The 16244-nt window shown below is 45.5% G+C and overlaps 1 protein-coding gene across 1 annotated transcript in view; it reads left to right on the plus strand.

Moving 5' to 3' along the window:
* The window catches only part of LOC126262547 (cuticle protein 19-like), an 81619-nt gene that overhangs the window by 12152 nt on the left and 53223 nt on the right, over positions 1-16244 (plus strand). The window contains exon 2 of the mRNA XM_049959232.1: positions 13977-14273. Within this exon, the coding sequence (XP_049815189.1) occupies positions 13977-14273 (297 nt within the window). The remainder of the gene's footprint in view (positions 1-13976; positions 14274-16244) is intronic.

Below are 16244 nucleotides of genomic sequence, written 5' to 3' on the forward strand. Positions count from 1 at the left end.
CAGTGTATCTCAGGAAACAAAAGAAGCGAAGTAACATTTCTGTAAGTTTTAAGGGAGGGGCATTTCAAAGAGAATTTCAGTATGTTTCTGCACGTGAATGAGTGTCGATACATCGCAGGATATCCTCAACAACTACAGAAACTTGAAGTTCCGCCTTCGTCTAGGTACTATGAGAGCAAATCAAATGTATCAGAAATGCAAATTATATTGTTTCGTTCAATTTTCTGTGTTTCTGTATACGAAATAGTAAGTAGCTGCACAGAGCTTCACATTTCAGTAGTTCAAGACGCTCTGTCTGAACTGTATGAGACAAATAAAATTGCATTATTTGTTACTTTTAATCGTGTAAGACTACAGCCAAAGATATATATATATATATATATATATATATATATATATATATATATATATATATATATATATATATACCGATGTAAAATATTCATATTCGATAAAAATGATGAAGAAGTCTACACATATCATGCACTTGTGTGAATATCTGTGACACTGATTACATGATGACGAATATTACAGATTATCACGTACATTGTAAGGAGTATGAAACATATCACCTGCCCAGCGATGCACGATTAAATTTCATTTAAATGTTAGACGGTACATTGTACCGGAATGCTTATGAACAATTATTTATGTGGTGATATTTATGTAATGTATAAATTAATGCTTCCAAACATTTTAAATGAAGCTTTATTTAAATGAGGATTTGGTTTAGGCTACAAGGAACTTCATTACTGAATTTGAACATTCCGTACTAATCAGGCACTTATACTGCACTGTCAAAGTTTGGCGTCGTTAGTCGTCACAGTATCATTAGTCAGTACATCAGCGACGTAAAAGAGAAAACTTTTCGCTAATACCAGAAATTCCCGACTGTTTCCTGCCAAGCTGTAGTGCGACACGATTCAAAATAAATAACTTTCAAAGCAGTGAGATGGAGAGCACTAGTTTTTTATATCTTAAACACACGCCTTGTCGTATCCTGAACAACTTGTCACACAACATCTCGTAAATTCAAATCGCAGAAATGTAGCAGCATCCATAGTATTTCAACAACTTCACTAGTTTTCAGAATATGACGACACTTTTTTACACCATTAAATATAGCTAGTGATCTGTATGCAGGTGACGACTGCTGTGAAGAGAGGTGTTAAAGACCAAATAAATCAAAACCGGAAAAGAAATATAAAAATGTATGTCACAGGAAGTCAAACGCAGCAGTAGTCGAGACGCATCGTCGTGAAGCGTTGCGTGCTGCCGAGAAGTAAAAGACACAAAGTACGGCTTCGACAAAGGCTGTGGAGCGCAGTCCCAGTTCCGCTGTGAGAATAACAAGGTCGCAGCGACACACACAGCAGCTGCAGCGGCCACCGTGCTAGAACGGACCGTACGCTCCCGCCGGAAGCCGGCCGGGTACTAACTAATCTAGAAGCCGAGCTAAGTGGAGCAGCGGCCGCGGCACCAGCGCCAGAGGTGGGCGTGGCCACGGGCGGCGGGTTCAGCGGCCTTCTGCCTGCTCTCTTTTCGCGCCAGGAGCAGATCAAGGCCGCCAGGCAGCTGGCGAGCACGAGAGAGTACACAGCGTTGTTAGATCATTCTCCTCCGGTGCGAAGGCCAACGACCCGTGGAGAATAAATCCTCTTAAGAGAAACCAGCGATGCTGTAGCGAACTCTTTGCACTGTTGACGTCGACTCCATCAAGAATCTTGTCCACTACCTGGTTTGTGTGTTAGAGTTGATAGGAAAAGGAATGAAATACAGGGTCATTCCACTGTGATATTACAAATTTTCAGGAATGGTGGAGAAGAGTAAACATAACAATTAGAGGTAAAGGACACTGATCCGGAAACGACCGACTCAAATGTTGCAAGCGAAACTCGTTCTGATATGACTGACAGTGTAACACATGTGCATGCAGGTACTGTTGTTGCTAAGACTGTAGAGTAGGTAACTTTCAGAGGTGGTAGTATGGACCAAGAAAAGGTAACATGTCCGGTAAACATGGGTTCTAAAACACGTACCTTAAGAGCTAGGAGCACTTGATCAGTAGAAGATATCTCTTTGACAGTACCAAAGATGAACAAGTGTTCACAGCTTTTCACGTGTGCATTTTAGAGGTTGTATTTACTAGACTTTTTATCTTGTTTTGGTCCAAACTGCCGCCTCTCAAAGTTGCCTACCTTTCAATCTTAGCAACAACGGTACCGGTACACGTAGAATCACTATATATATCTACAGTAAAAGGAGACATAGGTTATTCTTATTTTTTAAAAGTACAGATACAGAATGAAACGTCCCCTTAGAAGAATTAATGAATGACTGTGCTGATAAACCTCTTACATTATTTGATTTTCAATCAGCTGAGCAAAACTGAACGTACTCAGACATTTCTCTCTTTACTTATTCTGATCAACACTAAACTGACACACAATATTTTTCGCGCACCGCAATCTGACTTTCAATAATCCCTACAAAAGAATGGCCCTGACTGACAATAACCTATATCTTTCATGAATCACTTACCTCACAAAAATCTTCGTTACTCGAATTACTGCGATACAGCGAGCGCCGATACTGCCAGCTAAGGAGGAGGAGGAGGAGATTAGTGTTCAACGTCCCGTCGACAACGAGGTCATTAGAGACGGAGCGCTAGCTCGGGTGAGGGAAGGATGGGGAAGGAAATCGGCCGTGCCCTTTCAGAGGAACCATCCCGGCATTTGCCTGAAGCGATTTAGGGAAATCACGGAGAACCTAAATCAGGATGGCCGGAGCCGGGATTGACCGTCGTCCTCCCGAATGCGTGTCCAGTGTGTAACCACTGCGCCACCTCGCTCGGTACTGCCAGCTAAATAAAAGATTGTAATTACTGAAGGCACTAACTACTGATAGACATAGTTAGCTAATGAAAGATTTTGATAGAGAACAAACAATGTATTTACCTTAATAGTGTTCAAAAGTCATAATACATATATATAAGTTCATGACATCCAGTCTTACAAATTTACTCTCTCTCTGATGGACAGACGTCCAGATCATCCGCTCTTAAAACTCCGCCATCTCTCTCTCCACATCGACCACTGCTGGCGGCTCACTTCCAACTGCGCTACGCTACGCGTTGTTCACATCCAACTGCCCAACACCACAATAGCTAATTCCAACAATGCAAACCAGCCACAGACTGCACACAGCACAGTCAGTGATTTTCATACAGAGCGCTACGTGGCGTTACCAACATAAAAACCTAAACAGACTACTTACAAGTATAAGCATTACAAAGTAAGGTCTTTTATAGATTCATCCTGTTGATACTCATGACACTCATTTAAGAATTGTACTGATGTCTTACGCTCAACAGTATTTATTTTAGGTGGAATTCATACTCATAAGGAAACTGATTAAAACTTCCCAAACATTCCACAATTATATGTTACCAATTCCCGCGTTTTCCTTCCCATCACTCCAAATACGGTAGCGAGAGATGTTCTAGCCTAGGCAGTTGACGCTATCTCTTCTAAATTAGGTTGAAATTTCTGCGTGCCCCCCAGAGTTATGCTTTTCCTTTCTTCCCCCTTACCCTCATCATTAGGTATTTTAGGAGTATCTTGACACCAAAGTATATTTTCATCTAGTAATTCATAGGTGAAGCAAGGTTGGTAAAAATTACTCAGAGCGTTCCAACGCTATGCTTAATGTTCCATCCTTTCCTAGGGTCAACATCAACCCAGAGGATTAAATGACATCGGGACTATCATCCCAACAACCCCGAGTTATAGTGGAGATTAGTACAGTTCGTCTTCACGTAATTTTCCATGCCGTGTTTTCACGCTCTCACCCGACTCCTGAGAATGTAACGGTGTCTTATAAGCTCAGATCCGGCATTCTGGCCTTAGATGGGGCAATGGAGACAGACCCGCGGTCATGTCATCCTCAGCCAATGACGTCATTAGGATGTGGTATGGAAGGCCGTGTAGTCCTCAAACCGCTCTTCCAGCTGTACAGACCTTGGAGCCGATACTGCTCGGTCAAGTAGCTCCTCAGTTCGTATCTCGAGGTTCAGTCGCCACTATTCTGGTCCTCCCACAAGGAAAATTCCTTAGCAGTAGTCGCAATTAATCCTGGGTCATCCGTATGGCAGTCAGCCACTGTGAGCACTCAGCTACTGAGATAGAAGTGTGTTATCCTAGCAATATAGTCAGATAACAGGTCATATCTAAGTCACATGCTGGAATGTTTTGTTGTAGTCAATTCCATTAATATTTTTCAATAAGCAATCCCTTCTTGCAGCACCAAACTATTGAAAGCGCCTTATTGTAACTTTTGAATACATTGTGGGGGTGACAGTGATCAATATGTTACAAATATTTACTATTAAAAACAGTCTTGATTACAAATTATTTAGTATGGTAAATACTCATTGGTCTGAAGATGACCATAGTAGTGGTCGAAACCGGTCACCATACTAAATAATTTGTGATCAAGACTGTTTTTAATAGTAAACCTTATTGCAAGACTGTAAAACATGAACAAGCAAACAAGCTTTAAAGGACGTTAGCATTAACGGTTTGCTTTGAGAGCGGCTGCGCTGTGGAAAGGAGACAAAGTCATCATGTACGGCATAGGTAAACCAACGACACCAATAACATACAGAATTGGAGCAACCGTGCATATGTTAGTAATGTAGGTCGATAAGGTATGGTCCCTATGGGTCATGACTCGGCAAGCGACATAATGGTCAGTGAGGCTAGTAGCGGTTAGAACATTGAGGATGCCGGTATTGAATAAGGGTTGTAGTGGCGAAATCCTGAAAAATTGTCCATTACCAAGTAAAATAATTACTTGCCTTAATAATATTTGCATATACACTCCTGAAAATGGAAAAAAGAACACATTGACACCGGTGTGTCAGACCCACCATACTTGCTCCGGACACTGCGAGAGGGCTGTACAAGCAACGATCACACGCACGGCACAGCGGACACACCAGGAACCGCGGTGTTGGCCGTCGAATGGCGCTAGCTGCGCAGCATTTGTGCACCGCCGCCGTCAGTGTCAGCCAGTTTGCCGTGGCATACGGAGCTCCATCGCAGTCTTTAACACTGGTAGCATGCCGCGACAGCGTGGACGTGAACCGTATGTGCAGTTGACGGACTTTGAGCGAGGGCGTATAGTGGGCATGCGGGAGGCCGGGTGGACGTACCGCCGAATTGCTCAACACGTGGGGCGTGAGGTCTCCACAGTACATCGATGTTGTCGCCAGTGGTCGGCGGAAGGTGCACGTGCCCGTCGACCTGGGACCGGACCGCAGCGACGCACAGATGCACGCCAAGACCGTAGGATCGTACGCAGTGCCGTAGGGGACCGCACCGCCACTTCCCAGCAAATTAGGGACACTGTTGCTCCTGGGGTATCGGCGAGGACCATTCGCAACCGTCTCCATGAAGCTGGGCTACGGTCCCGCACACCGTTAGGCCGTCTTCCGCTAACGCCCCAACATCGTGCAGCCTGCCTCCAGTGGTGTCGCGACAGGCGTGAATGGAGGGACGAATGGAGACGTGTCGTCTTCAGCGATGAGAGTCGCTTCTGCCTTGGTGCCAATGATGGTCGTATGCGTGTTTGGCGCCGTGCAGGTGAGCGCCACAATCAGGACTGCATACGACCGAGGCACACAGGGCCAACACCCGGCATCATGGTGTGGGGAGCGATCTCCTACACTGGCCGTACACCACTGGTGATCGTCGAGGGGACACTGAATAGTGCACGGTACATCCAAACCGTCATCGAACCCATCGTTCTACCATTCCTAGACCGGCAAGGGAACTTGCTGTTCCAACAGGACAATGCACGTCCGCATGTATCCCGTGCCACCCAACGTGCTCTAGAAGGTGTAAGTCAACTACCCTGGCCAGCAAGATCTCCGGATCTGTCCCCCATTGAGCATGTTTGGGACTGGATGAAGCGTCGTCACGCGGTCTGCACGTCCAGCACGAACGCTGGTCCAACTGAGGCGCCAGGTGGAAATGGCATGGCAAGCCGTTCCACAGGACTACATCCAGCATCTCTACGATCGTCTCCATGGGAGAATAGCAGCCTGCATTGCTGCGAAAGGTGGATATACACTGTACTAGTGCCGACATTGTGCATGCTCTGTTGCCTGTGTCTATGTGCCTGTGGTTGTGTCAGTGTGATCATGTGATGTATCTGACCCCAGGAATGTGTCAATAAAGTTTCCCCTTCCTGGGACAATGAATTCACGGTGTTCTTATTTCAATTTCCAGGAGTGTAGTTTCTACCAACAGTCTTACTTCTTACGTAACAGCACAATAGGAAAACAGCACTGTACCCTCAAAAATGCATTTCTTCCTGTGTGCATTCTAGTAAACAACATAATTACCGTAACTCACTGTGGATTGGATTGTTTCGGGGAAGAGACCAAACAGCGAGGTCATCGGCCTCATCGGATTAGGGAAGGACGGGGAAGGAAGTCAGCCGTGCCCTTTCAAAGGAACCATCCCCGCATTTTCCTAGAGCGATTTAAGGAAATCACGGAAAACCTAAATCAGGATGGCCGGACGCGGGATTGAACCGTCGTCCTCCCGAATGCGAGTCCAGTGCGCTAACCACTGCGCCACCTCGCTCGGTAAACTCACTGTGGATTATCAAACATAGGGAGTAGGTGAGTTTATGTAAGCACGTTTTGCTTATGCGATTTCTGGTTTATTTTGATTTCATGCACTCCCTTTTGCATCACTACGCTGTTCTTCGCAATTAGTACATGCGGTGTGGGGTGAAGTGCAGGAAATATTTTCTGAATTTCAGCCTCCGACAGCTGCCTAGAGATCAAAGAAAGAACGCGAAACGTTAGAAAAAAACAGTTTTACACCCCTGTGAAGAATAGATTTAGTCTGAGAGGAATGCACACGTCTTATCAAATGAATGATGAAGGTTTTAGCTGCTAGGAACGAAGCGTTATCAAATGAAATCAATGGTCTGGTAAGCAGAACTAAGTAGAAGTGATTTAGGACGGTGTGTTGCATCTCCGCTACGTTAATCAGCGCTAATACACCTCACGTGTTGGAGCTGGTAGTGGTGGGACGCGAAGAGACCCTCAGGGACACTTATTTCTCGTACATTGCGCAACTGGTTTGAGGGCGGACGTCTTTTTGTGACTTGCTATGCCTTGTAGGCAGCTGGACTCCGCCCACGATCCCAGAAACGCTTTAAATTGCAAATCTACCACTCTGGCGTTGGTATTTTCAGTTGAAGTGGCATTTAGCGTCCATTCAGAAACACACAAGGTGATTCAGGGCAAAGAGCATTAGAATGGATTGTCTGCAAATATGCTAACAGAATTACACCAGTGGTATTCGCCTTAAAGTCAACAGAAAACTTCATTTCCAATGCTATACCACACTCACTATTGCTACCGGCTGAATAAGAAAATAACCCTCGACTGGAGTTTTGCAATGATCCATAGTTACAAGGAGATTTTATTGATTTGCAAGACAGGAGGCCTAAACGGATAGGAATGTTGTTAAGCAGTTCTACGTGAGGCGTTGATCTACAAGAATGAGCGTTTACATTGAGCGGCTAACGCACTGAACATGAGAAACTCACGCAAAAGACTAGAGCAACAAATTATTATCAGATGTAGCGAGTAAGAGTTCCAAATAACAATACAGTGGATTACGTTGGTCATTAAAGGAGCCTCCACATGATTTACTTTACATTCATGTCTGTTACGCAGTTAGTCCTAGGTTTCGGATTTATCTCATGATCAGATGTTTTATATCCATCCTCAGATAAATCTCGAGTCTACGACAATAATTACTTATCAATAAGGAAGCTGGTTCTGACATAATTGGAAGAAAAACAGCGTTTTTCCAGCATCTAGCAGACGTTACTGGAACAGCGAAAAAAATGCAAGACAGTGATGAAGTTTAAATATTTCAGTGAATGGATTACATCCAACTTGTCAGAGAAAGCAACCACCTACCGACTGGCACGAATCACAGACACCAAAAAATGCGTATCTCACAATGTAAAACTGGAACAAATCGTAACATTGTAGGCTATGGGGTGCATGTCGCTAAAGACAAAAGGGTTTATAGAAATATACGAAATATGAACGAAAGAAGAAAATACGTTCATGCCAAACGAATAATGGAAACAGAAAAGAAAATAGAGAAACTGAATAATGTCCATGGCTTTCAGGCTTTTCTGTTGACTTTAAGGCGAATACCACTGGTGTAATTCTGTAAGAATGTTTGCAGACAATCCATTCAAATGCTCTTTGCACTGAATCACCTTGTGTGTTTCTGAATGGACACTAAATGCCACTTCAACTGAAAACAAAGGAAGTAGGTTACAGTACGCTTGATCGCCCACTGCGTTACGGAGATGAGAGATAAACGCCAGTGGAAGACTGCAGGAGAGACGCTCTGTAGCTCGGTACGGACTTTTGTTGAATTTTCGAGAACATACCTTCACCGAGGAGTCAAGCAGTATATTGCTCCCTCCTACGTATATCTCGCGAAGAGACCATGAGGATAAAATCAGAGAGATTAGAGCCCACACACAGGCATACCGACAATCTTTCGTTCCACGAACCATAAGAGACTGGAATAGAAGGGAGAACCGATAGAGGTACTCAAAGTACCCTCCGCCACACACCGTCAGGTGGCTTGCGGAGTATGGATGTAGATGTAGATGTATGACCGTTAATGCTCAAAAGAAACGAAGGAGCAGCTCCGAGATAAAAGTCGATAATAATAATCAAGGTTAGTAGTTGAAACAACAGAAGTACTATCCGAAAGAAGACGACGTTAAAAAGAAACGTAATTATTCCACTTTTTTCTGGGTTGTACATTATTTTACCTGAGGTGGCCTACAACTCAAAGTACTCTATAAAATGATGAAAGTCACCTGAACAATGGTACCTCATTTTACATTTACCTGAAGAATTTTATGAAAATTGGCTCCGATCGCGAAACCTACGAAATTGCATCAAGAAGGATCTTGCAGAAATAATGAGTGTGTCGTTCCGAAAGACAGAAAGTGATGGCGCACCGAATCCGTACCTTTTACCCTGGATCTCATTATGCCTCATAGGAAGGCTAACTAATTTGTATGCTGGTAAACTGTTGCGGCGACAGTGGTGTCGAGAACGTCATGCATACAGTTTTAGTGTCCCAATGACACGAAACTGGACAGTTAACGTTGAGGTTCAAAGGGTTCAAATGTCTCTGAGCACTATGCGACTTAACTTCTGAGGTCATCAGTCGCCTAGAACTTAGAACTATTTAAACCTAACTAACCTAAGGACATCACACACATCCATGCCCGAGGCAGGATTCGAACCTGCGATCGTAGCCGTCGCTCGGTTCCAGACTGTAGCGCCTAGAACCGCACGGCCACTCCGGCCGGCTAACGTTGAGGAACACCACAAAAAACTCAGAAACGAAACTAAGAGCAAGCGACTTACATCATGATTCTGGGAAACAACTAACCCACAGCACAAACTCTATTCCGTATTAAATCCTATCTAAGCGGTACGACAGATTCTAAAGAGCGATTTAGCAAATGTTACGTAGTACCGGGAAAGCGATGGCACATTCTGCACTCTAACTGAAAGACTGACATATGTTGTTATTTCGTATTTGCAACATTGTGTCAAATCGCTTATAACATAGTAGGACAAATCCAATCCGAGAAATTTCCTATTCAACGTTACAAAACTATAGCCTGTGGCACAGACCATAGACCTTAGATGAGCAGCATGTTCGCATTCGTAATAATGCATCAAGCTGTGAGACTGGCACAGACACGATTCTGAAACGAAACGGCGAGCCCGTAATGCTGGCAACGGTTAGCCCCAGGCCCGCAGGCAGAAGGCTGCGGAGGCCGTAATGAGCGAGAGGATGGCAACCAGCGGCCAGGCGGCTTATCGGATCAGACGGATAATTTTCTGCAGTGTGCATCTCCTCGGGAGTCCGCAGTGTGTGCAGACGGTAAACAGCGACAGACGACATGCGGGAGAGAGGGGGAGGAGGGTGGAGGGCGGGGGAGCGGAGGCTGCAGCCTTGCATTCCAGCACCGCCTATCTCTCTCTCGTCCTCTCAGCGTGCAGACCTTCTTGACGAATGTGTTCCCTGGAGCACCCTGCCACACTGCGGGCCGCGTGACTCGACGAACGCGTCACCGCCTGAAAATATAGCGTCTGCACGGAACAGATTTAAGGACTTCCGCACAAGATGACAGTAAGGAAGGAGTGTTCCATTCACTAACTGCAGTACCACGTCCGTATTAAAGTCACCTTTCCTTTCCTTTATCGAAAATATTAAAAAAAGCTTCACGTACCTATAATTTGCTGTATCACCGTAACAATCGTACCCAATTTATACTAGTAGCTTAGGTGATTATATACAATGAAAGTTTACCACGGCTACAGTTATTGACTTGACACTACATCACATATGGCGGCCGGCCGAGACAGCTCAGTGCTAGAGATACTAAACGCCCATTTTGGTTTCAAATCCCCTTCTAATAATAATGATTTGCATTTTGTGTGATTTGTGTGAATGAATGAACTGGTAGGGTGTAAAGCGACAATTCATTTCGCTCGCCATGTGTGCACTTCTATAGCTGAATATCATGGTGACAGCAGTGGCAGGAACTGCGCCATCCATTGATTTACCACTAACTACCAAACTTCGGCAATACCATTTACATTACTTGCCTCCGAGAGCATATTTTACTCCTGCTGTGAGACAGATCCTTGTTATACTTCTACTAGTAATTTCTCTTATAATGCAGTTTTTCACAAAGAACTTTTCCACTACTGTCACCGACTTTATAGACTCTGACATTCGTCGACAATACAACCACAATTTTTTTTTTTTGAAATTGTGGTAAGTAGCTAATGAACCAAACTGCTGATGTCATCGGTCACTAGGCTTACACATTACTTAATCTAACTTAAACTAACTTAAACGCTATGGAGAACATTTCAGGTTCGAATCCTGGCAGGGTCGCCATATGAAACGTCCCCTTAGAAAAATTATAAATGACTGTGTTTAAACTGACACACAATATTTTTAGCGCAACGCAATCTGACTTTAAAAAATACCTGCAAAATAATGGCCCTGACTAACATTAACCTATACCTTTAACAAATCACTTACCCCACAAAAATCTTCATCACTCGAACTACTGCAATACAGCAAGCGCCAATACTGCCAGCTAAATAAAAGATTGTAATTACTGGAGGCACTAACTACTGTTAGGCTTAGTTAGCAAATGAAAGATTTTGATAGAGAACAAACAATGTATTTACCTTAAGAGTGTTCAAAAGTCATAATATATATATATATATATATATATATATATATATATATATATATATATATCAGTTCATGACATCCAGTCTTACAAATTTACTCTCCCTGATGGACACACGTCCAGATCATCACCTGTCAAAACTCCGCCATATATCTCGCCACATCCACCACTGCTGGCGGCTCACCTCGAACTGCGCAACGCTACGCGCTGTTCACATCCAACTGCACAACACTACAATAGCAAATTCCAACAATGCAAACCAGCCACAGACTGCACACAGCACAGTCAGTGATTTTCATATAGAGCGCTACATGGCGTTACCAACACAAACACCTAAACAGCCTACTTACAACACCTATGCCTCAGGGATGACACGAACCTCCGACGGGGGGAGTTGGGCGAACTGTGACAAGCCGACTTAGACCGTCTGGCTACCCCGCGCGGCGATAATACACCGTCCTGTCTAATACTGTGACTTCAACTTGCAATACTCACGCACGTGCGGCATTTGGCAGCACTAGCAGTGGAGAGTATATAGAAGGTGTATAGTGGGATGCGGACGACAGTGCAGTCATTGTCGTAAAACAGAAACGGAGCGATTTATGTGACGTCCAAAAGGGCATCGTCATTGACTTTCGGGCCAAGGGTGGAAGCAGTTGCGAAACTGCCGCAGTGGTTAAAGTATACCGCGCCTGGCATAATGGCGCTATTTAAAACCGACACCGAGGCAATTGCGATGCACCACGAACCATGTACAGGGGAGTCACTAAGCATTGCCACCTAGAATAACTTCGAAAGTATGATAGGAGCTGAAAAGTTGCATAGGACAACGGGGACCATAATATGACGTTGGTTTCTTGTTGATAGATGGGGTCGATTCAGAGATATGAAGGTCAACTTTGTTTTCTTAAATGGGATGCTATAGTTTGGTACTTATTTTCTGATAGCGGCTATCGAGACGAATCCAATGATGTGTAACAGTAGGGTCTTTGAAGCTCAACTAAGGTCACAAAGGTGGCATGAACGTCGAATCTTACCATTGATATCCTTTCACCTTAAATTTTAATTCCGCTCTCGAACCTGTTTACTTGCGAAATTGCTTCTTCGATATACTGATTGAACATTAGGAATGAAGGACCCCTTTCTTATACCCTTTCTCATCCAAGCACTTCGTTCTTCGTCTCCCACGCCTGTTGTACCCTCTTGGGCCTTCTACTTTTTTACATTACCCGTCTTTTCCTATAGCTTACCCCTGTTTTCCTCAGAATTTCGAACATCTTGCACCATTTGACATTGTCGAACGCCTTTTCCAGATCGACAAATCCTATATGCGTGTCCTGATTTTTCTTTAGTCTTGCTTCCTTTATCAAGGTTACTAATTCTTAATAAGATAGATGAGCCACAGCATTATGACCACCTACCTAATAACCGGTGAACCCACCTTTGGCACGGATAACAGCGGCGACGCGTAGTGGCATGGAAGCAATGAGGCACTGGTAGGTCATTGGAGGGAGTCAGTACCACACCTGCACAGGCAAGTCACCTAATTCACTTAAATTCTTTGTAGGCGGGCCATGAGCTCTGAAGCCACGTTCACTCATATTCCAGATGTGTTGGATAGGGTTCAGATCTAGCGAGTAAGGGGCAGAAAATCACTTGGAACTCGCCACTGTGTTCCTCGAACTACGCCATCACACTCCTGGGCTTGTGACATGGCGTTTAAAAACGCAACTGCGTCGGGAAACATGATAGCAACGAAGAGGCATACGTGGTCTGGAACCAGTGTACAATACTCATTGGCCGTCATGGTGCCTTGCAAGAGTTCCATCAGACCCATGAATCCCCACGTGAATGGATGCCAAATGGAGCCGCCGCCGTCTTGTCGCCGTCCCGCAGTAAAGGTTTCAAGGACGTGTCCCCTGGGAAGACGACGGGTTCGTATCCTCCCTCAAGCAATGTGAAGAAGATATCGGGATTCATCAGACGATGCAACGCTCTGCCACTGCGCCAACGTCACATACGTGCCCCTATCAGTCGTAATCGTCGATGTCTTTTTATCAGCATTGATACAAGTATGGGTCGTCGACGGCAGAGGCCCATCGTTAAGAGTGTTCGGTACACTCTGTGTTCAGATACACCTGTACTCTGTCTAACATTGAAGTCTAATGTTAGTTCCGCCACAATTCGTAGCCTGTCCTGTTTTACCAGTCTGCCCAGGCTACGAGGTCCGACTCTAATGATGGGTGGCCCCCAACCCCATTACGTCTGGACGTGGTTTCACCTTGGTTTCGCCACTTGTTGAAGACACTCGTCACAGCACTCTTGGAACACTCGACAAATCGTGCAGTTTCAGAAATGCTCGTCCCGAAGTACCGTGCCATAACAATCTGCCCTCGGTCAGACTCAGACGGACCTTACCCATTCTACAAGCGGACAACACGCTCATTGATAATGAGTGTCTGACTAGCCGCCTTTCCTCATCAGGACGAGGTGGTCGGTGGTCATAACGTTCTGGCGGATCAGTGTATGCGGCCCAAGGCGCCGCCCCAAGTTGTCCGTACTGGCTCTGGATAAAATGAGTTTGGCAAGCACTGCGCTATACGGACCGCCGTCTGTTACAGAGCGTGTGGGTGGCAGTCGCGGTGGCTGCAGTGGCGGTGGCGGAGCCGGCACTGCCGGGCCAGTTCCAGTACCTGCCGCCAGACCGCGGCTACAACTACCCGACGCCCAAGGTGCCGTTCACGACGCCGACGACGCCAGGCTACCGGCCGCCGCAGACGACGCCCTCGTACGGCACGCCGCCGCCGCCCACGAGGCCCACCTACCCCCAGCCGCCCGTCACCTACCCGGTCGGCCCGCCGGTCACTACGCCGCCCTATGGACGGCCCACCCCGCCGCCAACCTATGGCCCGCCACCGGTAGGTACACGAATCTAAACTGCTTCGTGCACCGAGCGTAGATCCAGCTACACAGTGCCGATCCATCAGGGGAGCTACACTAGGTGATCAAACCTGGCTGAAAATGACTTACAAGTTCTTGGGGCCCTCCATCGGTAATGCTGGAATTCAATATGGTGTTGGCCCACCTTAGCCTTGATGACAGCTTCCACTCTCGCTGGCATACGGTCAGTCAGGTGCTGGATGATTTCTTGGGGAAGAGCAGCCCATTCTTCACGGTGCGGTGCACTTAGGAGAAGTATCGATGTCGGTCGGTGAGGCCTGGTAGGAAGTCGGCGTTCCAAAACACCCCAAAGGTGTTCTTAGGATTCAGCTCACGGCTCTGTGCAGGCCGGTCCATTGTTGTTGTTGTTGTGGTCTTCAGTCCTGAGACTGGTTTGATGCAGCTCTCCATGCTACTCTATCCTGTGCAATCTTCTTCATCTCCCAGTATCTACGGCAGTCTACATCCTTCTGGATCTGCTTAGTGTATTCATCTCTTGGTCTCCCTCTACGATTTTTACCCTCCACGCTGCCCTCCAATGCTAAATTTGTGATCCCTTGATGCCTCAGGACATGTCCTACCAACCGATCCCTTCTTCTAGTCAAATTGTGCCACAAACTTCTCTTCTCCCCAATCCTTTTCAGAACCTCCTCATTAGGTACGTGATCTACCCACCTACTCCTCAACATTCTTCTGTAGCAACACATTTCGAAACATCCTCCTTTCAAGACACTGTCCATTCCGTTCAACTGCTCTTCCAAGTCCTTTGCTGTCTCTGACAGAATTACAATGTCATCGGCGAATCTCAATGTTTTTATTTCTTTTCCATGGATTTTAATACCTACTCCCAATTTTTCTTTTGTTTCCTTTACTGCTTGCTCAATATATAGATTGAATAACATCGGGGATAGGCTACAACCCTGTCTCACTCCCTTCACAACCACTGCTCCCCTTTCATACCCCTCGACTCGTATAACTGCCATCTGGTTTCTGTACAAACTGCAAATAGCCTTTCGCTCCCTGTATTTTACCCCTGTCACCTTCAGAATTTGAAAGAGAGTATTCCAATCAACATTGTCAAAAGCTTTCTCTAAGTCTACAAATGCTAGAAACGTAGGTTTGCCTTTCCTTAATCTTTCTTCTAAGATAAGTCGTAAGATCAGTATTGCCTCACGTGTCCCAACATTTCTACGGAATCCAAACTGATCTTCCCCGAGGTCGGCTTGTATCAGTTTTTCCATTCGTCGGCTAGTTCATTACAGGGATGTTATTGTCGTGTAACCACTTCGCCACAGGCAGTACATTATGACAGGAGCTCGATAGTGTTGAAAGATGCAATCGCCATCCCCGAATTGCTCAACAGCGCTAAGCAAGAATGTGCTTAAAACATCAACGTACGCATATGCTGTGATAGTGCCACGTAAAACAACAAGGGGTGAAAGCCCCCTCAATGAAAAACCCCAACACACCATAACACCACCGCCTCCGAATTTTACTGTAGGCACTACGCACGCTGCAGATGACGTTCACCCGGCATTCGCAATACCCACACCCTGTACCACATTGTGTAATGTGATTCGTCAGTTCACACAACGTATCTCCACTATTTAGTCGTCCAATGTTTGCGCTACTTACACCAAGCGAGGCGTCGTTTGGCATTTACCGGCGTAATGTGTGGCTTATGAACTGCCGCTCGACCATGTAATCCACGTTTTCTCACCTCCCGCCTAACTGTCATAGTACTTGCAGTGGATCTTTATACAGTTTGGAATTCGTGTATGATGATCTGGATAGATGTCTGCCTATTACACATTACGACCCTCTTCATCTGTCGGCGGTCTCTGTCAGTCAACAGACGAGGTCGGCTTATACGCTTTTGTGCTGTACGTGTCCCTTCACGTTTCCGCTTTACTATCACAGTGGTAACAGTCGACCTAGAGTTGTTAAAG

The sequence above is a fragment of the Schistocerca nitens genome, chromosome 6, assembly GCF_023898315.1.
Source record: "Schistocerca nitens isolate TAMUIC-IGC-003100 chromosome 6, iqSchNite1.1, whole genome shotgun sequence".
In the NCBI taxonomy this organism is placed as follows: Eukaryota; Metazoa; Arthropoda; class Insecta; order Orthoptera; family Acrididae; genus Schistocerca; species Schistocerca nitens.